At 35.9% G+C, this 27886-nt stretch overlaps 1 protein-coding gene across 1 annotated transcript; it reads right to left on the bottom strand.

The window, feature by feature from the left end:
- Positions 1–15168: 15168 nt before the first annotated feature.
- Positions 15169–16053, bottom strand: LOC100718182 (zinc finger matrin-type protein 2-like). Its single transcript, XM_063246462.1, has one exon. The coding sequence runs from the start codon at positions 16047–16049 to the stop codon at positions 15450–15452; it is 600 nt and encodes a 199-aa protein (XP_063102532.1). The 5' UTR covers positions 16050–16053; the 3' UTR covers positions 15169–15449.
- Between the last annotated feature and the right edge of the window lie 11833 nt (positions 16054–27886).

Genomic DNA, 27886 nt, shown 5'->3' with positions numbered 1-27886 from the left:
CCTCAGTAAGGTACCAGCAAACAGAAAAGCATCAAGAAGGTTATACACCATGACCTGCTGAGATTCATCCCAAGGATGTGGAGATAGTTCAACATATGCAAATTAATAAATAGAATATACCATATTAACAGAGCCAAGGGCAAAATCCACAACATCATCTCAATAGATGCAAAAAAAGCTTTTGACAAAGTCTAGTAGCCATTCAACAAAGTCTAGTAGCCATTCAATTAAAATCCCATAGAAAATTGGAATATATGGTCTTTATCTCAATCTCATAAAAAGCCATCTATGACAAATAAATAGCCAACATCATATTAAATGGAAAAAAACTGAAAGCTTTCACTCTAAAATTAAGAACAAAACAAAATTTTCCACTGACTCCACTCACTCAATGTAATCCTGGAAACTTTAGCCAGAACAATTATACAAGAGAAAGAAATAAAAGGAATAAGTACAGAAAAGGAAGGCATTAAATTATCACTATTCACAGGTGACATGATACTCTACATAGAAGGCCACAAAAAATCGACTAAAAATTTGCTAGATGTTACAGCAAATTCCATAGTGTATCTAGATACAAAGTCAACACTCAAAAATCAATAGCCTTACTGTACATAACTAACAAACTCACTGATAAAGAAATTAGGGAAACAACACCTTTCACAGTAGGATCCAAAAAAGTGAAACACTTGAGAATAAATCTACCAAAGGACATAAAAACTTCTTCATGGAAAACTACAGTACTTTAAAAAGCAAATTGAACAGGATATCAGAAAATGGAAAGATAGCACTTGATCTTCAGTAGGAAGAACCAATATAGTGAAAACGGCAATACTTCCAAACTGTTATACAGATTTAATACAACTCTGATCAAAATTCCAAAAGAATATCTCAGAATAACAATCCTAAAATTCATTTGGAAACAGAGGAGATCTAGAATATTAAAAGCATTTGTGGGCAACAAAAGCAAGGCACAGAGAATCACAATCCCTGACTTGAAATGATACTACAAAGTTACAGTGATAAAAACACCACAATGGAAAGACCTCACTATCTTATGAGAGCCTTAGCCACCCTTCTCCCACACCTGGAAGACCTCAACAGCTGAGGGGAGCCTCAGCTGCCCCTCCCCACACCAAAGAGTCCTCAACACCCAAGGGAGACTCATCTGCACCTTTCCACACCCCAAAATCCTCAACTGCCAAGGAGAGCACTGGCCACCTCTCTTCCACACCCAAAATATCATCAGCTGGCAAAAGCTTTGGCTCTCCCTCTTCTGCACCCAAAAGACCTTAGTAGCCAAATGGGAGCCTAGATGTTCCTCACCCAGAAAACCTCAGCAACCCATGGGAGCATGAGCAACCCCCTCAGCCACCTGCCGTACCTCAGTGGGCTGGGGCCAAGCTTGACAACACCTTTCTCCCACCCAGAGAACTTCAACAGGCCAGCAAGTGCACAGTGAGTCCCCTCAAGCAGAGGATTTCAGTGAGTAGGGCAGGAGCCTTGACAAACCCTCATCCAACCTGGAGGACATTGGCAGGCTGATAAGAGTGCAGTTGAGTCCTTATTCCATATAGAGAACCCCAGGTGGACAGGCAAGTCAGCCTAGGAAGAATATAGGACTCACCCATCTGGCCTGCAGGAGGAATATAAGTCACTTAGTCTTCCCCTACACTGCAGGACCCAGCAACTGGGTGAAAATCAGCCACACAGTGGGACTTTAAGACACACACAATGGACAGTAAAGAGCAGTGTGATTGAAAAGACCTAAATATTAACCAAGTGGTAGAAAAAAAAAAACACAAAAGAAAAAGAAAACTGCAATCTGATACCTGCAGCCCATCTGGAAGAAGTAAAAGAGACATAGAAATAAGGAACACTGAAAGTCATGCACTTGAAACTTCTTAAAAGAAAATGAAATAAACCAACAAATCTATCAGACTATAGAGGACATCAGATCAGAAAAAAAATCTCTCAATAAAGAAATGACAACCTTAATGAAGAACTGGCTCAGCATAGCTAGAGCAGATATGGATAAAAAAAAAAGTGCCAGAGCATGGGAAAATGATGGAAACCTTGAATAAGCAATATAGAAAAGAAATAGAATGCATGAAGCAGTCAAATAGATATCCAAGCAATTAAAAATTCCATTGAAAGCTGGCAAAACTGCTTGAATGAAACTGAAGATAGACTTCCAGAACTTTAAGACAGAATGACAACTATGGGTTATGAAAAGAAAGAACTCTTAAAAATAAAATGGGACCATGAAATAACAATTCAACAGCTCCAAGATGATCCACAATATAACAATGATAGTCGTCGGGCTGGAGATTTGGCTCAGTGCATAAGCACCTGCCTTGCAAGCAGGCAGTCATGAGTTCTATCCCCAGTACCGATAAAAATAAATAAATAAATAAATAAAGAAGACATTAAATAATGATAGGTGTCAATGAAAATGTCAGTCAACACAAATGACATAAATAAACATTTTTTCAGAAGTAACAGCAGAAAATTTCCCAATTATGGGAATTGAATCTGATATACAGATAACTAAGGCATGTAGAATTCCAAAAACCCATAATCAAAGTAAATCTATACCCAAACATATAATAATCAAGTTCTCACAAATTCAGCATAAATCCAGAATACTAAAACCACTTAGAGAAAAGAAACAGATCACCTATCAAAGCAAGACCATTAAAATTGCAACCAACTTCCCAACACAAAGACTCTAGTCAAGAAGAGCTTGGAGTGAAATATTTCAAACTTTGAAAGAAAACAACTTTCAACCCAGATTTATGTGTCGTGCAAAACTACCTTTCAAAATTTATGGAGAAATAAGACACTTCCATGACAAACAACAACTGAAAAAATACATGAACAAAAATCAATCCTACAAATCATGCTGAAAGGTATTCTAGATAGAGATATAAATGACCACAATTCCCAGAACAACAGCAGAAAGAAAGCACCAAGCAGGTGAAGCAATTATACAAAGAAGAAAAGCAGGGAATCAACAACAGAAAAACAACATGACAAAGATAAGCCAATGCATATCAGTAATAACCATCAGTAAATGGCCTCAATTCACCAATCAAAAGAAACAGACCAGTAGAATGGATCAAAAGCAGTATCCAACAATATACTGTATGAAAGAAACACACCTAACTCAAAAAGAAACTCATATAGTTTAAGCCGAAGGATGGAAAATAATATTCCATATGATAGGAACCCAGAAAAAGGCAAGGGTAAGTATTCTGCTTGCATACAATGTGAACTTCAAACCAAAAGTGATAAAGAAGGTCACTACTTATTTATTAGAGGAAAAATTCAAGAGGAAGATATAACAATCATAAATAAATATGTATCACATATGGGAGCACCCAACTATTTAAAACAAATACTAATACACAAGAAAAATAAAAAGTCAAATATATAATAACACAATTGTAACAGGGGACCTTAATACTCCATTGTCAGAAACAAATAGATCAATTAGATGAAAAGTAGCAAAGAAATAATACAACTGGGGCTGGGGATTTAGCTCAGCAGCATAAGCACCTGCTTTGCAAGCAGATGGTCATGAGTTCAATCCCCGGTACCGATTAAAAAGAGAAAGAAAAAAAATAATACAACTGAATCAAATTCAAGAACAAAAGGACTTGCAATGTGTTTCACTGAACATCAGAATACTCATTATTCTCAGCTGCACATGGAATGTTCTCTAAAATAGACCTTGTATAAGCCCATAGAAAATGCTTAAGTAAATTCAAAGACATTGAAATTATCCCATGAATACTGTCTGACCATGGTGCAATGAAATTGGAAATTAATTGCAATAGAAACTGCAAAAACTATATAAACATATGTAAAGTAAATAACGCCTTCCTGAAAAACCAATGGGGTGAAATTAAAGAAGAAATTAAATACTATCTATAATTAAATGAAAATGCAGATACAACATACCAGAACCTGGGAAATGCAATGAAAGTAGTCCTAGAGGGAATACATAGCAATGAGTTCTCACATCAGGAAAACAGAACAAGCACCACTAAACAACCTACTGCTTCACTTCAAGCTTCTAGAAAAATAAGAACAAGTCAAGACCAAAGCTCACAAAAGGGAGAAAGTTCTAAAGATCAGAGCAGAAAATAAGCCAATAGGGACTATGAAAACAATAGAAAGAATTAATGAATTGAAATGTTGTTCCTTTGAAATAATAAACAGAATTGATAAACCCCTAGTTAAAAGGGAATAAAAATCCAAATTCATGCAATGAGGAATAAAAATGTTAAAATTACTACAGATAGTATAGAAATACAGAACATCATCAATATCTACCTTGAATGGTTCAACATACACAAATCAATAAATGTAACACAACACATCAACAGAACAAAAGACAAAAATCACATGATCATCTCAATAGATGCAGTAAAAGGTTTGATAAAGTCCAACGCCTTACAGAAAATTGGAATAGATGTTCTCAACCTCAATCTGATAAAATCTATCCATAATAAACCAACCACCAACATCATAAATAGATAAAAACTGAAATCTTTCACTCTAAAACCAAGAACAAGATAAGGAAATCCACTGTGACTTGAAAATATACTACAAGTCTCCTGTGATAAAATCAGCATGATAGTGACAAAATAATAGACCTGAGAATCATTGGAACAGATTGGAAAACGCAGACACAACTATAAAGACATTCAGCCATCTTATCTTTGACAAAGGAGCCAAACATATTCACTGAAAGAAAAATAGCCTCTTTAATAAATGCTGCGGGAAGAAGTCTTTCTACATGGCAAAGATTAAATCTAGACGCATGTCTGTCATCATGCATTAAACTAAAGTCAAAATGGATGAGAGATCGAAATATTAAAACCAAAACACCAAATCTATAGGAAGACAAGGTTGGTAGAAATCTTGAAGATATAGGTGTAGGCAAAGTGTTCATGAATAAAATGCAATCTGCACAGGAAGTACTTCATAGAATTAACAACTGAGATTTTATTTTGTTAAAAAGTTTTCACATCCAAAGAAATCATCAATGCAGTGAAGTATTACTCAGCTATAAAAAAGGATAAACTTGAAGCTTTTGTAGATAAAGAGATGCAACTAGAGGATATACTCATTAGTGAAATAAATCAAACTCTCTTGTGTAAATATCATATTTTGCCCTAGTTTAAAAGAAGAGCAAATAATATCTAAAATGTACAATACATATTATGAAAATGAAAGGGAAAGAAAGTACTCAAAAGGAAAGAACAAATGGGATAGAGGTTATTAGAAAAGAATGAAAAAGATTTTATATATATATACATAAGTAATATACATATATTATATATATACATATGTAAATATATACAAGATAGATAACTCTACTACTAATCTTTGTTCATCAAAAAGAACAGTTTGTGTTTCCCTTGTCTGATGGTTTGATCATTTTTATGCATAAATCTTGTAATGTGAACAACTACTTTCAAGATAACTATATGCAGTATACTGACAATGTTAATTTCCTATTTTTTTAAATTCTGCACCATTTTTATTCTTTTCTGTTTGTTTTTAAAATAAAATTTTAAAAATCCCATCATGGTACTAGCAAAAAACAGACTTGAAGATCAATGGAACAGATTAGAAAATGCAGAAACAACTCCAGACACACTCAGCCACCTTATCTTTGATAAAGGTGCCAAACACATCCCTTGGAAGAAAGATAGCCTCTTTAATAAATGGTGCTGGGGAAACTGACTCTGCACACACTGAAGATAAAAGTTGGACTCATATCTTTTGCTGTGCACTAAACTAAATTAGAAATGAATCCAAAATCTGAATATTAAAACAGAAAAATTAAATCTATTGGAAAATAGAATCTGTAAAACTCTTGAATACATTGGTATAGGCAAAGATCTTAAGAATAAAATCCTACTCGTACAGGAATTATCACAAGGAATCAAAAGCTCATCTTATTAAAAAGCTTTGTGATCTCATTTTATTAAAAAGCTTTTGCACAGCACTATAAACCACCAACAGAGTGATGAGATAACCCACAATGTGGAAAAAATGTGTGCCAGCTGTTCCTCAGACAAAGAGAGAAAACATAAAAAGAACTCAAAAAATCAGACCTCCCAAATATAAAGACCCAATCCAAAATTGGGCATATGAAATGAAAACACACTTCTCAGATGAAGACATACAAATAGCAAATAAATATATGGAAAAATGTTCAACACCACTGGTCATTCAAAAGATCCAAATCAAAACACCACTGACATTCCTTCTCACCCTGAAAGAATGGCTATTACCCATAAATCAACCAATAACAAATGCTGAAAGGGCTGTGGAGAAAAAGGAACACTTCTCCACTGTTTGCGGGAGTGCAGATTGCTCCACTGTAGAAATCAGTGTGGAGATTCCTCAAAATCTAGTATTGGCCATGTCATTTAACCCACTTATTTCCCTTCTGGGTGTCTTCCCAGCAGAACTAAAAACATCAGACCACAGCAATATATGTGCACCCATGTTTACAGCTGCACAATATGATAGCTAGATCTTGGAAACAACCCACATGTCTATCAACTGAGGAACGGATAAAAGAGATGTGGTCTTTTTATACAGTGAAGTACTACTCAGCCATTAAAGAAGTATAAATGGGAGGCTTTTATAGGTAAATGGATGCAACTCGAGACCAAACTAATAAGTGAAATAAACCAGACACACATGTATAAACATAGTACTGTTTCCCTAGTGTGAAAAGCTGAAAGATCCAAAATTTACAGTATTGAAGAAACTTCACAAGGAAATAGCAAGTGGCATGGAGGAATGGAGAAAAGAAGGGGAAAGCAAACACACACACACACACACATATAATTAGTTATACTACTATTTTCTCTTAGTTCGTTGAGAGGAAAGGTTTGCATTAGTTTGGGCAATTAAATGCCTATATCTTGTACTGTGAGTAACTAATTTAAAGATAGCAATACACAATATATTAACCACCGTTACACTCCTATTTTCTTGTTCTGAATTTTTTTCTCTTTAAAATGAAAAAAAGTGTACCTTTGGCAGCCATCTTATTATTTATCAAGTACTTGGATCCAATTGTATAGCCCAGTGCACAGCCATGCTTAAGGTCTGCTGTCTTGAAACAAGAACTTAACAAGGAAATTGTAATGACTTTTTATCAGCAATCATTGTGAAAACGTCATGGCATCCATGGTGACTCAAAATGGCTCCGCACCTACTGTGTACAAAATTCATTACACAAGCTGATGAACTGTGTTACAAAAGTATAAGGCCCAGTTCTCACTCTCATGGAGTTGCTCATGCAGTGAAATCACATGTGACTCACAGACCAGGCTTTCTTGTCTCTGAGAGTGCTATAGATCATAATGGCTAGAAAAGTTCAGAAGTGGAGAAAAGCTGCTATGGATAAGTATACTCAATAGACTCTTCCACTCCCAGAATACACACATGGCATTGGGCTGACTAGAATCTTTAAATTATTTCTAGGAGAGAAATCTTGGAAAATGAATCAGGGTGCCTTTCAGACCATGGTCACAAGGAAGTGGGCACCTTATGTGATTGCCCCATGCTTAGGTGCCAGTGTTCAGTCTGTAGAGGTGTTATCTATACAACTATAAACAATACGTGCACCTAGGGGATCGGTTAACAATGCATTTTACTCACAGGTGTTTGGCATTTTGCAGATTCAACCTCCAGATCAAATGAGCAAAATGCACATTCTTAAAAATGTTTTCTTTCAATTAGGAGTTAAAAGGATTTGCAACTGCAAAGCCAAACAGAATAGATTCCCTTGTCACAACTCCATTTAGAGAAATTTTCTATAGATCAGTACTGTGAAAACTCTAATGATAAAGTGGATGTCATGCCTTCCCTGCTCATACAATTTTCTGAGGGCACACTGTGTGCCAGCCATTGTGCTACAATCTGGGGAGGGCTCCAAAGAGAAATGACACTCTGCTTTCATCCCTAGAAATTTCTCTGCTTGGTGGAGGAGACAAATCTAGACCAGGAATCAGAAAAATTGTGGGTTTTTTTTTTTCAGTTTAAAATGGTCTGCATACTCAAGAAAGCTTGATAATCATTGGCTATGTGTGGATGATTTTTAAACTTAAATTCTCACATGACTAGGCAAGTAACAAGGCAGATCTAGTGTGAGCTGTTAGCAATGTGGAAAAGATTTTCCCTCTGAGATGAGGAAGCCACAGTTAACTCCCAGTGGATTGTTGCCATGTAGAAATGATGGCCCAGGGTTGCCAAAGCTTGTGATTTTCCCACGAAATCCAGAAATCTTGATTCTTTTTAAATTGCAAATATCTCTCCATTTCAAAATGCTAGAAGCTAATCTGAAATATTTTTAACACTGTGTGAGGCCAAAGAGGAATTATTTGTGAGTCCACTAAAGAATGTGCAGTCCGCTTATTTATAGTGCTGGCTTTCACATCACCACTTTGACTGGGTTTTTGGAATTAACTGGACATATGACCTAATGAATGTCATTTTCATTTCACTTTTCTGGAACTTGGCTTCTTCTACTGAAAAATGGGGATACATATCTACTTTCTCAGACTACAATAAGGAAACTAATGAAATTAGAAATGAGAAAATGGTTAAGGAAATATTTTTAAAAGTACAACGTCTGTGACTCCTGAATTTAGTTGCTGTCTCTAATCAGCTCATTTTAAATCAGAATAGCCCCAGTGGTTTAAAACAGATCCCAAATGTCTTTTCTCATTTTTGTAAGGTGAGGTAGAGCATCTCTATATAAGCGAATTTATTAGCAAATGTGCCCAATTCCATGTGATATAAACACTGCATTAATGGGTTTTGAGTAAATAATAAAACTACATTCATGTGCATCTGATTTGGCAATTATTTAGAATCATATTAGGCCTTATCTGATGCAGAGGGCATAATTGGCCTTTCTCAGAACTACAGATTAGCACCTTTGTTCTCACTATTCAAACTGGGAGAACTCAATTTGATAAATAGAGAGATTGGTATTGTCTCCACATCAGTTCAGGGAAATGGTTTAAATTGTGAAGTTTGGAACATCTCTTTAATTTCATTCTGAGCATTCCTATTCCTGATCCATCACTCAAACAACACTGACAAACACTGCAATTTATAATAAGTGACTGCATGGAGCCCTGTTAAGCTGCCGAGTCCATTTTGAATTTAGAAGTTACAGCTCCGCTAAATGGCAAATCAAACAGTCCTCAAGTTTTATTTCAGCTGTTTTACTTATCTCTTGTAGAGGAGGGGAAAAATCCTTGTAACTCTATACAGTTTTCTACAATCAAATTCTGTTCTGTGGTTTTAATTTACTGCCCTGAACACCAAAATCTGCTTTTAGAAGATGATGCAGGAATCTGGTTAGGATGCAAATTTTTTAGTCCCTAAAATTAGCTCTTTTTGGTAAGATTGTTATGTGGAATATGTTATTTTAGAATAATGTCGATTTTCCCTTGAAGAGAAAATTTTGCTCTCTGATAACTTGTTTGGGAAACTTTTGTTGCCTTAATTCATCAGGTTGTCTGTACTTCTTGCCTGTTTTTACAATCAAAAAGACTAAAATGCCCCTTTCACTCTTCATACAGAGATAGAGCTGGATTATGGGGGGGGGGGACTCATGATGAAAATCTCCCATAGAATGTGCCTGTGTAGGCAAATCAATCTGTGAAAAAGAAATGACATATATAATGTGGAAAACCTCTATACAGAGTTTCAAAGAATACATCATGCCAGGCAACGATCAGGGACCCTCGCAGCTGTGATTTTGATGCCTTTTTTTTAATGTGGAGATAGCTTCCCTAAAGGAGTCTAACCCCTTTGGAGACCTTTCAGTGTTTCAGGTTCTTTCACAAGCTCTACTTGTCCACTAATTTGCTTCCATGAAGAGGTGACTTGAAACCATCACAAAAATCGACCATGTGGATGGACAGATTTTTTTAACCACTAGTAAACTGACTTTCCTTAAACAAGAAAAAAAAAGAGATAAAGCCAGAAAAAGATTTTGTGGCCTACTGATGTGAAATTGTGTCATAAGAAATACCAGACAAAAGAGCTGAAAAAGCATGCACCAGACTCTGACCTACTTCATATTTTGCCTGTTATGATAAACAAACAAACAAAATCACATGAGTATTTCTTCAAAGTGGAACAATATTTTTGACCCAAGACAAGATCTCCTAAAGTATAGCTTGAGACCACAGCAGAACACTAGTTATCTTCTCCATAATTAACTTTATTTTCAGATCTTGGCTATTTTGATTTTCTGTTATCCTAAAAATGTGCATCACCTAATTAATCAGATCAACCCTTTGTTAAAGTTACAAGACCGAAGAGCACACAGAGAAATAAAATGTCGATATGAATGTCTATATATCTATATAATACTTCATATGTATATGTATAAGTACTTCATATGTATAATTCATATGTATAATTAAAGAATCACTACTCTGACAAAAAGATCTTTCTTTTAAAGTGATTCTAAGGCATATTAATTCCTCAAAGCAGAAATAACATAGTGCAATTATTAATAATGAAACAGCTACTATTTTTTTAAAAATAGAATATGAAAAAAATTTTAACTATCTCATTAGATAAAACAGTGTCTGTGGCTCCCATTTTAAATATTCAACAATCAAACTGAACACCCTTTACCATACAGAGAGACTCAGAACAAACAAAATGTAACAGTAACTCTCCTTCCCTGTCTTTAGACATTTCAGTACACGCTAATCACTGCCCTAGTGACAATAAAAAAAGATATGAAATTCAATAATCCTATTCTATTTTTATTTCAAATAAACGGACTCATAAAAACTTCTTTATATCACCATAAATTAAAATAAAATTACAGCTCTCTTCCAGCACTACGCATAACAATTTATTGTACCTAATAATTATTTCAGTTGAATGAAGTCCATATGCTTCAAATAAACCTGAAAGACATTTGTTTTTTTAATCTAGTTCTCCCAGTTAAACAATATACTAATTAGTCACATATTTCATAAAAGTTATAGGGATGTAATAGCAGCTTGTAAATTGCTTTCCCTTGCATAATATATGATTCCATAAATCATCACAAAGCATAAAACAATGGGAAAGACCTAAGACTGGGTAAAAATTAAACTATAAAACACGATTTCAGAAAAATTTATCATTTGATCTCTTTAAAAGAAGCTGTAGCTGGGTATCTAAAAATAAAACAAGAAATATTTTCCACATTTTCCAATCCATCTTGTTTAGATTGCAGCCATCTTTGGAAACAGTGCAAATATACAGAGAAGACAGGATCATGCAGCCACTCATTTCCATTTTGAAGAGGACTTATTAGCTAACCAACCAGCTCAGATTTGATTACATATAAAAGGCCTCTATTTTACATGAAGGAGGGAAAGGGACATGGGATCGGGATTATGGGGGAAATAACATAAATAGCACTTAATCATTAACAAAATTAGAAATCGAGCTGCTTTTTACTCCTTGTAGGTGACATTAAAGAGGAAAAGACACTGCATGTATTGCCTGCATTTATAACAGCATTAAAATACTTTATCTCTATCTTCTTCCACTAAATTCCTGTCACTAAAATCTCAGAAATGAGGTAGCATTAACCAAATTGTACACTTTGAAAATCTTTCCAGAAAGTACTTTCTTTTCACATTATTTAATCCTGTGAATTCTCAGAGCTATGGGAGTCAGTCTCTAAATTAGCTACTATTTGCCATGACCTGTAGATCCCCATTTTGTGCAATCTTTCTGAGAAAAGTTAATAAAAAAACATTGTTAATTTTTCATCCAGGAAAACCTACACAAAAACAAATATCCTCACATTTACCAGACAATTTATACAACCACAAAGACAAAAATTTCTATTTTAAGACAGAATAACGCAAAATCCCAACGAAATATCCTGAATATTAATACTGATAGCATTTTAAGCATCCTGAGATAGAATAAATGATTTTTCCTTATATCATTTGAATAAAACATTAGCTTTTTCTTGACTTTTATACTGGTGAATCCAAAGTGACTCTACACCAATAGGAAATTCCATTCAGATATTAAAACAGTTGTATCCAAATATTTGAAATCATGCAATCAAGTTTTTCAAAGAACAAGTTGCCAAAATCATGTATGTAATGTTTATACTAAAAACCTCTTCAAACTTCACTTAATTTCATTTACAGACTCTGAAAACCTCATAACTTCTTTAATGCCTTGGTGCCCCCTTTTGGTGTAGCTAAATCAAGGCTTCTTTTTTTCAATTAAAAAATCATACACACTGTATGTATTCACCCACAAGACATAGTGTTTAACTTTGGAAATGTTGATTCACACTGCTGAGAGCTCATGGTTATTACAGCTTTTGTTCTGTCTTTACTATTACCAGTTATTGATCTAAAACATGTGCAAACAAACAAAGCTAACTCTTTGAATGGGGAAGGAAAAGCGTCCTTTCCCTTACTATGCCACTAAACAATTGGCATAGCACTGCTCAAATTCCTTGAGTTCTCATCCCAGTCTTCATGGTAAATAAGTGACCCGTTACCTTTGCTGCAGGATATTCAATGGCTCGCTGACTGCTGCATTCAGAAGACAGATTTTTTTTTTTGTCCTTGATACATTTATGCTGTATGTCTGTCTATCATTCTGAGGAAAGAAAGGCTGGTGAACATGTATAGATCCCAACATCTACTGACAAACAGCAAGTCCAAGCATGGAGACACAGTCTAGTAAACAAGCTTTGTCAAAGGGGAAAAATCAAGTTAGCATTTTAAAGAGTTTGACCAAAATTTAAGAAAAGGAAAAAGAATTAAATATTCTTACGACTTTTCATATGTTAGAGCTGGTAATTAAGCCTCAGAAATAAGTTCTTTCCACGTTCAACAGCACTGTGTGAAGAAGACGAGCTGATTTCCAGCAGGGATATTGAATCTTTCCATCTGAAGGACCAATCAAGTGTGAAGTACAGTATAGTTTTAGATTCAATTGAAAGGAAAAAGCTTGACTACTAGTTCATAGCATGACAACTTTCATGGATTAGTTCAGACCCTATTCTCTTCCCTGAAAGAGTAGCACAGCATGAAGACAGTTTTCAATGCACTAAACTTTAATAGCTGAGTGGGGGAGCCAAAGCTTCCCTTTGGTCTCTATAGAAACAGAATAGCCAAAATTTGAGGCAAAATTAAGGTCTTTGGTCTTAGGTGCTATATCTTCCCTCAGAGGTTTCTTTTCACAAACAGACTTTGGCCCTTATCAAATGTACGGTCTTTTGGGGGCTACTGTAAGAGAGGAGAGGCAAAACCTACTTCATTATTTTTCCCTCTGAACTCCACACAGGCGGCTATTTCAATGAAATACCAGCAAGCCAGATGTGTGGCGCCTGGTGTCAAAGGCAGGTGGGATCAACTCTAAGGAAAGACTTTACCCTTTGTTGCATTCGCGGGGGTTGCAGTTGTTGGCGGAAAGTACTTGCTGCTTATCTCCGTAACCACTGCCTTGTGCCTGCAGAGCTCAGGCCTGGGAAGGCCCCTCCTCTCTCTCTTTCCCTCTTCCTTCCCACTCATCAAGGCCTTTGGGATTTTCCCAGAGCTGCCTCCACCCCCACTCCTACATCATAACTGTGGAAGAAAGAGGTGTTGCAACTGAAGGGCGGTGGAGGGTGTACATAGTGAATGTTTTATTAAGAATTTACCATGCTTGGGTTGCCTTTGTCAGAATTCTTAGTCAAAAGACATCAAAATTCCCAGACTTAAGGATTTTCTTCTAACACAGCAACTTTCCTTGCCACTCACATCAACTATGTTGGAATCTACTGAAAAATTGGTTTTGGTTCTTTCTCTTCTTGGTTACAGCTTTATCTCCAGGCTCAGGCCTTCTTTACCGACGGGAAAATGCAGGCTCTGCTGCATTTTCTCCTGAAAAAGTAGACTCCAAACATGGAGTAAAGAAGATTGAGAGTTGCTTTCCCCTAAGTCTTATACCCACCAGAGGAAGATGTCCTCTCAGTAGATGCACTCCTCCTGTAGGAGGCTAATGTGCTCAGATACTGCTAAGAAAATCTCTAAAACACCACAAATTAATGGATGCTAGAAATAAGTTTCTTTACAAAGTCCTATTATTGGCATAGCCAAAGGATTAGCTTGGAAACTGATCAAATCAGCCCCTATGAGCCACTGAGGGAATGCAGCTCCAAACTGGAGTCCCCTCAGAGAAAATATCACAAGCATAGGATACCAACAATCCTACAATGAGGTTGCTGCCTGTATCTGGACTTCATGAATTCTCTCGCTTATGGAAGTGCCTCAAAACATTTTCATAGTGAAAGGGTGACTTTTAGAAAACTAGCATCAAATGACATGGCCCAAAAGACAACTGGAAACTTACACCGAATATGAGTAATTTGGAGTTCTTTCACTTGCTATTCAAAGAAAAATGACAGTGTTAAAACTGGCAAAAAATATTAGAAGGCATTTTTTTATATTTGTTTTTTTTTTTTAAAACAGGCCAGTCAATGCCATTTATTTCACATGCTGAACAGCCTCTGAGACCCAGTGGCGTCCATATTGAGTTTGTTTGCTTGTGCTGTATGTTTTTTCATTTTGTTTTTTGCTTCAGCAGGTTCTTCCAAGAGCCTGCTCACAAAGAAGACAAAAACAAAGAAATTCTCAGTAAAATGAAACAAACAGGAGAAGCTGAAACAGCGTACATCTGAAGAACAATATCAAAAAAAACTCACCAGACATAAACCACGCCACACTCATCCCATTTAATTTCCTGTTACATGTTCTGAGGAAACCGAGAAAATCAGGGCGCAGGGCAGCAATGCTCTGAGGTTCTAACTCAGGACTCCTCTTTGTGACAGATTCATGCACACATACATATCCACACACACCACTGACCCAGGCAGAAGTACACACGCATGCACATGTGGCTAGAGACCCAGGAGACAGAATGGGACAAAGGACTGATCAAGGATATACCATTGACTGGAAACTGGGGACCAAGATAATCCTTCTGTTGCAGGCTGAATGGGAGTAAAAATTAAAACAGAACACAGAAGAAAGATAGGATGCTCAGACAAGAGGTTGGGCAGATGAAAAGGGAAAGAAGCAGGGGGAGTTTTGGGAAAGCAGCCTTAGAAGAGGAGGCCTGTCTTTATTGGGAACTCAGGCAGAGGTCTTGTGACTCCAGTGCTATACTGAGACTGAATGAATATGCCACATTACTTCTGTATCCTGTGCCCTCTCCCAACTCGGAGGGAAACCAAAACACCCACCCTCCTCCTTGCCCACCAACACTCTAAGGAATTTACCAAGGACTTAGAAATGAACCTCTCCTCCCCAACACACACAAAATGTTAGGTCCAGCATAGGCCAAAATCAGGCCAAGTATAAGAAGCTTCAGTAACTCTTCTTGGTGGAACCAAAGCCAGAGAAGCCCATCACAGCTGCCATCTCATCATCATCCTCAAATGTCAACTCTTCCTCGGCCCTCCTCTTCTTTGCCTTCTGTTTCTTTTTCTTGTATGCTTTAGCCTTCTCCTCCTCTTCTTTGAGTTCCTTCATTCTTTCCTCAAAATCATAGTCCTTCTGTTTCTCTTCCATCTTTTTCTTGTTGACCTCAAAATGTTTCTTCACCTGATCCAGGGTGGAACGTTCCACACGCATAGACGTGCCCAGGTTTCGCTGATGTTTCTTTCCATTAATGTGATCCAGGAAGTTGATGGACTCCTTCACCACACAGTCACACACATTGCAATAATATCCTCCCATTTCAGACTGTGGGGTGGTCTTCGTAATGACAATTGTCTTTCCAAGCTTGGATTCCAAGTCCACTTTGTAGTCCCGGTGCCGCAGAAGCTCCCGCTTAACTGGCTGCACTGGTTTTCCATCCTTCTTTTCTCTCTCTTCTGTAAGCCTCTTCTCAGCAAGCTTCTCGTATTCATCTTTGTCCCACTTTCGGCGAAAGTCCAAGTTTTTCGTCCCGCTGCCTGACGCCATCTTCACAGTCCCATTTTTTATATTTGAAAGTTAAGATGCATTGGAGAAGCAACTGAAAGGAGAAAAACTAGAAAAAGGCAGGTCATTGACAGTAGAAAAAGCAAAATTTAAAGGAAGATAGAGGAGTTATGGTCATGGTGACAAGTACAGAAGCAGTGATTTCCAAAAATTTCTCAGAACACTACAATCAATTAAATTCCACAATTTTGAAAGGAGGGGACATTTATAAAGTACAGAGAAAATGACAGTCATTCATGCATCTTTACATCTAATCTTGTCGATGTAGAGTTACATGTATGAAGTACCATATTTAAGAAAACAAGAAAGTGCTGGGCATGGTGGCTCACGCCTGTAATCCCAGTACTCCGGAGGCTGAGGCAGGAGGATCGTTGTGAGTTTGAGACCAGCTTGGACTACAAAGTGAGTTCAAGACCAGCCTGAACTACATCGAGACCCTGTCTCAAAAAGACAAAAATAAAAGAAAACAGGAAAGCAAATATATATATATATATATATATATATATATATATATATATATATATCTCCCACAATTCATACTACTTTTTTTGAAGAGAGTAAGACCAAATGTGACATAACAGGACAGAGTCAGTCAAATAAAAAGGATGGACATAATACATAATGTGAAATCAAAATACAAGATGATGAACAATGGTTACCATAATGCCTCTTGCTATCTTAAAAATAATTGCCTATATCATCATTAATAATAAAATTGAACAAAACAGTAACCAACAAAACCAACAAAACCAAAACACTGGAGACATTACAGGACTTCAAAAGAAGATAATAGTCAAACCAGAATTGGCATTTAATGAATCTTACTGACTATGAAGAGCTACATGTATAAAGTACCACCTACCAACTATGAAGTTGTTGCCTATACTTTTGAACTTGGTACAATCAAGCAAAACAGAATAGAGGAAAATCAGTCAAAACAAGATGGTGAGAGCAATACAGGGTTTCAAATCAAGTTAATAGGAAATCAAAGTGGGTTATTATAATATATCCTGCTATTTTTATTTATTTTTCCTTTAATTAAAAGGATAAAAATGAAAAAGTAAATAATAAAAAAAGAGATTGAGATCAAAGAGGGCATAACTACAAAACAGCGCAGGTCAAAACATAACCATTTAAGCAAAATAGTGTTTCACCACAAGATAATCCTGACATAAGAGTAGTTACCATAGTGTCTCTTTCCTTGAAATCTTTGAGTATAACTTCGTATGTTGTAGCATCAAACATATCAAGACAATGTAAAACCGTTCAAAAGAATGACAGTATTACAGGGTATTTAGAATCAACTAACAGGAAATGAACAATGGTTTCTGTATAATCTCCTTCCCTGTAAAAGTTTTTGTTTATATTATCACATATAATAAAATCCAATAAGATGCAACACGTTAAGACCAATGGAGACAGAAGAACAAAAGTTTGATGGGACTTCTAAACAAAATGATATTAATGCAGCACTACCTCTTATGATGTCTTGTTTTCTCCAAAATAGCTGTTCCTACCATCCAGCCTTCTCTGCCTCATTTCTGTTGAGCTCTTTTTCTGTCATTAGTTGTCAGTTTGTCTTCTTCATTTTGTTTTCTGCTCCATTCATTGTGGCCTCTCTGCCACTGTTTCTGGAATCTTGGTATTTTTCTTTTTTAGATTATCCTGCAGTAATCTCTGTAGAGTGGAATTGGTGGTTGCAAATTCCCCTAGTTCATCTTTATCCTGGAAGCACCTTGTTTTTCCATCAATTTCTAGAGACAGTTGTGCAGGATATATCAATCTTGGCTGGAGGTTATTATCTTTCAAATCTTGAATTATTTCTGCCCATGCTCTTCGTGATTTGATGGTTTGTGCCGAGAAGTCTGCTGTAATTCTGATGGGTGTTCCCTTGTAAGTGATCTGTTTCTTGTCTCTGGCGACTTTTAGTATTCTGTTCTTATATTGGATTTCTGGAATTTTGATTATTATATGCCTCGGTGTAGCTCTGTTTTGGTTGTAGGTGGCTGAGATCCTGTATGCCTCATACCTTTTGCTAAATTAGGGAAATTCTCTTGGATTATTTCTGTGAATACCTTTTGTAGTCCATTTGTTTGTGTCCCTACTTCTTCTTTTATGTTCTTAATTCTTAAGTTATAGATCCTCTTATCATCTTCTAGCCTTTGTATTATTGCTGTTTGTTTTCTTGTTATTTTTAAGAAATTTTTCCTTTCATGCTCCCACATTACAAATCTGTCCTCCAGTTCTGATAATCTATCCTTAGTTTCTTTCAACTGTTATGCCAGCTTTCAATAGAGTTTTTAGTTTCCTGGTAATCTCTTAGAATCTCCTTCACATATTCTATGTTTTCTCTATTTTCTCCATCAAACAATTCTTCCCTTTTTTTCTGTAAGGCATTTTATATAGAGATATGTATATGTATATATATAATATATATATATATATATATATCTGTTTTTTCTTGGGCAGTGCTTAACATTTCTCTAACTATTCTACTTATAACTTGCTTTATTTCATTAAATTCTTCATTTTTTAACTCATCTATGAGGCTCCGGAGATATTGCTTCATGTCTATTGGTGCCGTGTCTGATATTGCATGTTTTCTGCCCTCATTCTCCTTTGCATTTACCTTTCCTGGATCAGTGTTCTCAGGATTGGGGGCCGAGGACCCTTTCTTGTTGCTCCCTCTTCCCATACTTTTTGTTTCTTGCATACAAGCATATGTAGGAGGCCCAGTTTTTTTTTCTCTCTTTGTCTGTTACAGTTTGTTTGAATCCGCCAGGTAGGTGTTCCCGCCCACTGCAGTGTACTAGGGAGACACAGACTTGGGTAGCCTCTGCTGGGCCTGCCCCTCAGGTCAACCTACTGAAGGCTTCACTGTTAGTTAGGGTGCGCCTCCAGGTGCTGAGACCTGGTTTGGGTTAGCTTACTGGATCTTAGTCCACAGCATCACCCAGGCCAGGCACTCACCACCAATCCCATTTCAGAGGGGAATATGTGACTAAAGTCACTGTGGCATCCTGTTCTGGCTAGTCTGCCATGTCACAGAATGTCCTCTGTTGGAGCCTCCTAGTCTATGAAAGGGTCCCCATTCTTCTCACTCACTGCAGGTCGATGTAGGGCTCCCCACCAGTCCCACCCTTAACTCTGTTCGGTTCGTCAATTCCTGCTCTCCGAGCTTTGCTGCGTCTCTCTCCCTGCCTTGCTGATTCAGACACAGCAGCAGCAGCAGGAAATTCAAATCACAGCTTCCAGTGGCACGGGTTCCAGCTTCTACGCTGAGATTTTATCTGTTCCTTTTATAGAACCGGGATTCTCCCCTTGCTTAGGACTCCTCACACCGCATCATTCTTGGATTCTAACCTGGCAATCTCAGAGAGCCTCTGTGGCTGCTGTTATCTGTCCACCATGTTCTCCCAGAAGTGTAATTATATATATATATATATATATATATATATATATATAATGCCTTACAGAAATTATTTTCTTCAACAGTCATTTAAGAATTTAAAGAATACAAGCCTCTAAGTGCCTGAAACATTTGCCAATCCAGGACAACTCATTTCAACAAAGATGCCCTATAGACAAGATATTCCTGGAATATTTGTAACTTTGGCTTTGTTTGTTGTTTGAAATTACTCCAAGTGATTTTATCATTTTTAAATGACCTAGCATTGAGTTGTGTAGGCTCAGTAGGCACTTCTTACTGTTTGCTGTGTGGATGAATAAATCAAGACAATATCAACAACAAAACAACTAAGAAGGGTTTCCTTTGGCTGCCTTTTTTAAAGATTTAATGCATTCATGTACTCATTTAATCAACCAGCATATGTAAACTAGGTAACACAATGAATGAATGTGGTGTGTGTGTGTGTGTGTGTGTGTGTGTGTGTGTGTGTGTTGGGGGATTGTCAGTATTGACAAAACTCAGTGTAATCCTGCTAGCATCCATTGATATATTTTCCATTTGTGGCACATCTACCAGACTAATAGGAAAATACAAATGGCCAAGAAACGCTTGAAAATGCATTTTAATATTAAAATAATGCTAGTCAGAACAATCAGATACATCCTGAAAACTACCTATAATGGAGTCAATACAGGTAGACAGACTTTGAGTAGAGAATTTCATCAATCTTAAAGCATGAATTTGACTTTTTCACATTCTAGGAATGTCCCCTAAGGTAGTAAAATATCCATAAAGATTAAATTACCAACATTTTGTTATTATTATTATTGTTTGTGTTACTACAAAAGAATACAGCTTGTATCAAGGGCTTGAATGCATTATGTTAGTCATGTGATGATATATAAAACAGCTATAGAAACCACTTTTGAGAATATTAATATGGAAAGATGTTCAGAAAATTTTAAATGGAAAAATAACAAGTTTTGCAAATCTTACCAATTTTGAGTATCAATACTTGATAGATATTGGGAAACTGGAAGAAAATGTTCAAAAGGTAAAGGCAACATGGTATGGGAAATGAGAAGGAAGGGAAAAAGGGAAAAAAGTAAAAGCAAAAATGGAAGCAAAGCTTTTTTTTAACTAAGGAGGAGCAGAAGATTCAAAGGGAGGGAAGGTGAATGGGGAAAAAGAATCCAGATATATTATGTACAGATAAAAATTTCCTAAGATGAATGGAATCATAATGTATACCAAAGTGTACTAATAATATTAATTTTAAAAACCAAAGTTATTCATACTGATAGTGACTCAAACCAAACAAAATTGAAAAGAATTGAAAGTACAGGTCCACTGTGATAGGAAAAATGAGCACTGTTAGCAATTTAATATACATGTTATCTCTTTTGGATACACACTTGTAATTCATAATTGAGCAGAAGTCATGGAATGCAATATAAACAAGCCTCAAAGATGTCTTCTTCATTTCTATCTCTTTATAGAACAACACACACTTAGACCTTCTAGTTTTTCTTCCCATCTCACTAGCTATAGTTTTTGACAATGTGTATAGTACCAGGCTGTTCAGTCAAATTGAAATTTGAAATACACAAAGAATGTTTTAGCAAGAAGCACATATTGTGTGAAACACAATCCTGAAGAGATAATACTAAAAAGACATTCAATGATAATTTCAAATTCCAGATGAACTGAGCATTTTGTGTTTTTTATTTGCATACCTGGCAATTTTGGTTGAAGGCACAGCAAGAAAAAAAAAAGAGGTGAAGGAGACAAGAAAATTCTTTCCTGGCTGATTTTCTTCTCAGCTGGCTTTTCACCATCTGGGCCCAGTGGGTGTTCAAGTCTGATTCTTTCACAGATGCCTTTATGATTTCATCTGAGACCTCATATCACAGAGAACCACTAATTTGTAGATTTGTCCTGCATGTGTGGCTCTCACCTGTTCCCCAGGGTACTTGCACATCCCTTACTATGACAGTGACGCTTTTTATCCTGCTGTTGGAGCACTAAGCAGCCTGTTACATTTGCCAGCTGAGAGTCATTCAGAGTTTCACCATGTCTGCCCAGCTGCAAGGGATGCACACCAAAGTCCCTAAGTATGTCCTCAAAATTCCCCTCTCCTGGTGAGGTACAGGGGGAAGTACTATATCTCTTCTTAGGGAGAGGTGCTCACAGCACATGGCTCCTGAACTATATCTCTCTTACAAATCCTTCCAGTCACTAGCAACTAGATGTTTTTAAAGCCCTTATTACAGGAGAATGAGTTTTGGTTTTAGAAGTCATTTATTAGTTCTTTACTTTGAAATTCATACAAGGTTGGCTTGTCTCACTAATTCATTGTCTGTCGTATTTTGATGCCTCAGTCAAAACGTCTAATTTTTGTTCCATTAGTACTCTTACTAATTCCTCTAGTTGGCCTTCTTATTTGCACCACAATTGCAGACCTTCCTGATAATCCTCCTACATTGCTCTCCCACCACTACCGTCATCAATAAAGTCTCCAACATCGATCATTCTCAAAGTGTGGTCCCTGGACCAGTAACATCTGTGTCACTTCATGTCTCACTTGCTTCATATCCAATTATTCTATAGCCATCATGTTTTTCACTACCATCAAATAAACTCACTTTAAAGTTCACATAAAAATTACAAGCTTCAGATAGAAGTTCCTAAACTTCCTGCTACCAAGTCTACTGACCTACTTATAGTTTTGCCATGCTTCTCTCTAATTCAAATAAAGTATCTGCTTTTTAACGTTATTCTTGCCACCCAAATTTTGAGTCTCAGCTTCTCTAGCTTCTCAGTAACCTTGAGTTAATGATCATTGATTCTACTGCATGCTTCCATTTAAAAATTATTAATCAAAAACACATTGCCACTAAATCCCCTCCAAATACTTTCCTTCACTTTGAACATGCTTATCTCACCTCTCTTGCCATTTTCTAAAGCAGTTCACCAAGTCCTCTTCTATGAGAGTCTTTAATTGAACAGTCATGGCTGCCTCTGTGTCATGAATTGATTCAAAACATTTACTTTCCACAGGAGTTTGACTTTGGGGAATAGTCAGGAGTCAGACAGTGTCAGCTCTCATAAATAAAGTAGATAAGGATGCAGAGCAATATCTTTATGAGCTCGCCTTACTATCAGATGGTGCTTGGCAGCAGCACTCACCAAAATTTTTAATCACATCTCATAGAGACACTCCTGAAACTTTGAGTTTGAGTACTTTGAGGGAAATTAATGGCAATGCATCTTTTAATACCATACATTTTTAAAAACTTAAATATTCACTTTGTAGGTTGAAGATACCTCATATATGCTGATCACTGTCAATCAAAAATTTTAAATGTGAAAAATTAAAATAAATTTATAGCATTTCACATTATCTTAAGAAAATATAGACAGTGGAATTGCTGAGTCCTATGGTAACCTTTATTGAAATCTTTAAAAAATAAGTTTATTGGTACAATTTAGATGTCATAGTGATCATATTCATTGTAAGGAGTTTGTACCTTCACATGATATATCTTAGTTCCTCTCTTTTTTATCCATTCCCCACTCCTCTCTTCAACCCCTTTTCTCCTTATTTAGAGTACTTTATTTCCATTTTAGCCTTTTTTATTCATTTTTTCTTCTCCCTTCCATATCCACACAATTCACCTTTCCTTTTGAAAAATGACTCTCTGTTTCAAAATATCTATTATACATTTTGGTTCTTATTTAAACTTCCAGTTTCACACACTATGCAATCAATGAGATATTTACACATATGTATCCAATTTATTTCACTTAAGGATATGGCTTCAAGGTTCATCAATTTAGCTAGAAATGTCTTAAGTCTATCCTTCTTTGTGGCTGAGTAGTACTCCATTGCATAAAAAAACACACATCTGTTTTGCCCATTTCTCAATTGATGGGCATTTGGGTTGTTTCCAAGATTCATCTGCTACAAACTATGCTGCTATAAACATAGTTGCACTTATATCATTATAGTATGATGCTTTCAATTCTTTTGCAATGATTAGGGAAATAGCTGGATCAAATGGAACCTCTAGTCCTACTTTTCAAAGGAATCTCCACACTGATTTCTACAGAGGTTTCACCAGTCTATGTTCCTGCCAAAAGTGAAGTGCTCTTTTTTCTCTATAGCCCCTCCAGCATTTCTTCTTAGATGATTTGTTGATAATTGCCATTCTTTCCAGTGTGAGATGGAATTTCAGAGTTATTTTAACTAGCACCTCTCAAATGATCAGTGATACTGAACATTTCTTCATATATTTATTTGCCATTCTTATTTCTTCATCTGAGAACTGTGTATTCATCTCAAATGTCCATTTTTGGATTGGGTTTTAGACATTGGGGGTGGTCTGATTTTTTAAGTTCTTTATATGTTCTAGATAGAAATTCTTTGAGGAACAGTTGACTACAATTCATTTCCCAGTCTGTGGGTTGTCTTTCCACTCTGTTGGTGATTTCTTTTGATGTAATAAAGATTTTTGAAAAGATACACTTCAATTGTTGATTCATTGAAGTACTTCCCATGCAAGTTGGATTTTGCTCATGAAGTTTCTGCCTGCATCCACATCTTCAAGATTTCTTCCTACTTTTTCTTCCAGTATATTTACTGTTTCTGTCTTAAGATTTAGAACCTTGGTCCATTTTAACTTAAATTTAGTGCACGGGGACAGAAATGGGTTTAGTTTTAGTCTTCAGCATGTAAAGAGCCAGTTTTTCCAGCACCATTTGTTAAAGAGGCTATCTTTCTTTCAGTGAACGTGGTTAGAAACTTTGCCAATGATAAGGTGGCTGTCTTTGTAGTGGTGTCTATTCCAATGATTTTCAGATCTGTTTTTTGCAACTACCATACTGCCTTTATTACAGTACATTTACAGTATAATTTCAAGTCAAGGATTGTGATGCCTCCTGCCTTGCCTTTGTTACCCAGAAATGCATTCTAAGTCTCTTCTGATTTTTTTTTTTTTTTTGCATCAGAGATTGAACTCATGACTCTGCTCTTGCTAGGCAGGCGCTTATGTCACTGAAATCAATCTCCAGCCCAAAAGTGTCTCTTTTTTTGTACCGAGGGTCGAACTCATGACCTCACACTTGCCAGGCAGGAATTTATGCTGCTGAGCTATATCTCCAGCCCTCTCGGCTTCTTCTGTTTCCAAGTGAATTTTACGAATGTTTTCTCTAGTTCTGTGTGTCATATTAATGCTATTTCAACCAGGATTGCATTAAATCTGCATAACAATTTTGGAAATATGGCAATTTTCACTAAGTTGGTTCTTTTTATCCATGAGCAAGCGCTATCTTCCCATTTCAGATAGCCTTCTCAAGTTACCTTTTCAGGGTATTGTAATTTTCTTTGTACAGATCGTTTACTTCCTTTGTTAGGTTGATTCCTAAGTATTTCATTTTTTGGATTCTATGGTGAAGGGTGTGGTTCCACTAATTTCTCTCTCAATGAGTTTGTTGCTTGTGCACAGGGGTGCTGTTGATTGTTCAGTGTTGCTTTTGTATCCAGATATGTTCCTGAATTTGGTGATTAAATGTAGAAATCTTCTGGTAGAATTTTTGGGTTCTTCTATGTAGAGCGTTATATCATCTGTGAATAATGATAATTTAACTTCTTCCTTTCCTATCCTTATTTCTTTTATTTCTCTTTTGTCTGATTGCTCTGGCTAATATTTGCAGAACTATATTGAATAGGAATGATGATAATGGACTTCTTTGTCTTGTTTCTGATTTTAGAGTGAAAGCCATTAGTTTTTGTCCACTTAGTATGATGTCAGCTGTTGGTTTATCATATACGGCTTTTATCAGATTGAGTTAGAGAAATCTATTTCAGTTTTCTGTAGGTTTTTTTTTTTTATCATGAACCAGTGTCAGACTTTGTTAAAAACCTTTTCTGCATTGAGGTGATTGTGTGATTTTTGTCTTTCACTCTGTAGATATGGTGTATTACATTTATTGATTTGTGTAGGTTGAACCATTCCTGCATTCCTTGGATGAATCCCATATGTTCACAGTGTATAGTCTTCTTGATAATTTGTTGCATTCTGTTTTCTAGTATGTTTTTGAGGATTTTTGAATCTGTCTTCATTAGGTTGATTGGTCTTTCTTTTCTTTGTGGTTAAATCTTTCTCTGGTTTTGGTCAGGTTAGTATTTGCTTCCAGGAATAAATTTAGGAGAATTGCTTCCCTTTCAATTTCATTAGAGTTTGAGGAGTATTGGCACTAAGTCTTCTTTAAATTTCTTGTAGAATCCAGTTGTGAATCCATCAGGACCTGGACATTTCTTTGTAAGTTTTTAAATACATATTCAATTGCATTAACTGATATTTAGTTATGGAGTTGTATCTTTTGATTCAGTATGATAGTTCATAAGCTTCCAAGAGTCTAGCCATTTCTTCTGTGTTTTCCATCTTATGAGAATAAAGATTTTCAAGATAGGTCCTGGTGAGGTTCTGAATTTACCCAAGATCTCTAGTAATCTGACCATTTTCATTCCTCAATACATGAATTTGAGTTTTTCCTTTCTTTTTTTTTTTTGATAAGGTTAGCTAGTGGTTTATCAATTTTATCTATTCTTTCAAAGAGCCAACTTTTATATTTATTGATTCTTTATATTGTTTCCTTAGTGTGCATTACATTAATTTCTCCTCTGATCTTTATAATTTCCTCCCCCATGTGGGCTTTAGGCTTGTCTTGCTCTTCTTTTTCTAGAAGCTTGAGGTACAAAATTACATTATTTTTGCTTATTCTGTTTTCCTGATGTGAGAATTCACCAGCATAAATTTCCTTCTTATGAGTACATTCATTGCATCCCATAGGTTGTGGTATGTTGTATCTGTATTCTCATTTAGTTGAACTTTTAAAACATTTCTTCCTTGCTTTCATCTCTGACCCATTGGTTGTTTAGGAGAATGTTATTTGATTTCCATATGTTTATGGAGTTTTTGCAATTTCTTTTGTTATTAACTTCCAATTTCATTAAACTATGGTCAGATAATATGCATGGGATAATTTCAACTTCTTTGCAATTGTGTAAGCATGTTTTATGGGCTAAGATGTGATCTTTTTTAGAGAATGTTCCATTTGAAGCTGTGAAGAATGTGTATTCTGGTGATGTAGAGGAACACTATGAAAACAACTACTACCCATTCTGGTTTGACTATTGTCTTCTTTGGAAGTCCTGTAATGTTTACAATGCCTAAGTTTTATTGGTCTTGTTCTCTACTGTTTTGTCCAACTTTATAATATCTAATAAGATAGACAATTCTTTTTAAGGAAACAAGGGACAACATTGATAACCATTGTTGATAAACTTGTACTCTGTTCTACACCATGTGCTATGTCTATCCTTGGTATTGACTGACAGCTTAGTTTTGCCATATTTGACTGTATTCTCCCCCCCCAAAGAAAGTAATAAGCACTAAGGAGTAATAAAATCCAAGATGTGTAAATTTTGTTGTAAAAAAGAGAGGGAAAAAAAAAAAAGAAAAAGAGCTCTAACGGATATAACAGCAAGTGTGTTTGGGGGTGTTAAATAGCTGACTTTATCAATGTTTTTGGAACATTGAACACAGCTGTTTGCAGTCTCCCTGTTTGAATGTCCACCTTGTGTTCTTTGATACTGTGATTTGAGGAACTATTTTCAAGAAAATAGTGTGTAATCTACTAGCAGGTAATTTCTTACTGTTATGGTTTTTTGTTTTGTTTTGTTTTGTTTTGTTTTGTTTTGTTTTGTTTTGTAGTTCTGTATTACGTGTACCCTTACACCGCTTTGGTTTGTTTTGTGTTTTTCTCTTTTTCCTCTTAAATAAAAAAAAAAAAAAAAGAAAACAACTACTAAACCCATTTATTCATAGGTTTGTTTTAATTCTGATATATTTTTGCTGACTTTTTGCCTTGCTGATCTACTTCTTTGTGATTATGGGGTATTAAGTTCTCCTGTTACAATTGTGCTATTGCTTATTTGATTTTTTAGTCTATTAATAATTGTCTTATATAGTTGGTGCTCCTGCGTTTGGTGCATAGATATTTATGATTGTTATCTCCTCCTCTTGAAGTTTTCCATTAACAAATATGCAGTGACCTTCTTATCTGTTTTTATCATTCTGGTTTGAAGTTCACATTGTCTACCAATAGCTACACCTGTTTTTTTCTGTGTTCCTGTTGCATAGTATTGTTTTCAATTCTTTGAGTTTAAATCTACAGCTTTCCTTTTTTTAATTAAATGTGTTTCTTATGTGTAGCGTATTGTTGTATCTTGCCTCTTGGTGAATTGAGATCATTTGTATCGATGGTTGTAACTTATATGCATTTACTTATCTTTGTCATGCTGTTTTCCTGCTTTTTCCTACTTTTTTTTTGTCTCTTTCGTTTT

The sequence above is a fragment of the Cavia porcellus genome, unplaced genomic scaffold (genome assembly GCF_034190915.1).
Source record: "Cavia porcellus strain 051 isolate PalLab524CR breed Dunkin Hartley unplaced genomic scaffold, mCavPor4.1 scaffold_3, whole genome shotgun sequence".
Lineage (NCBI taxonomy): Eukaryota > Metazoa > Chordata > Mammalia > Rodentia > Caviidae > Cavia > Cavia porcellus.
The sequence above is the reverse complement of the archived record's forward strand: the minus strand, read 5'-3'. Positions and strand labels throughout refer to the sequence as shown.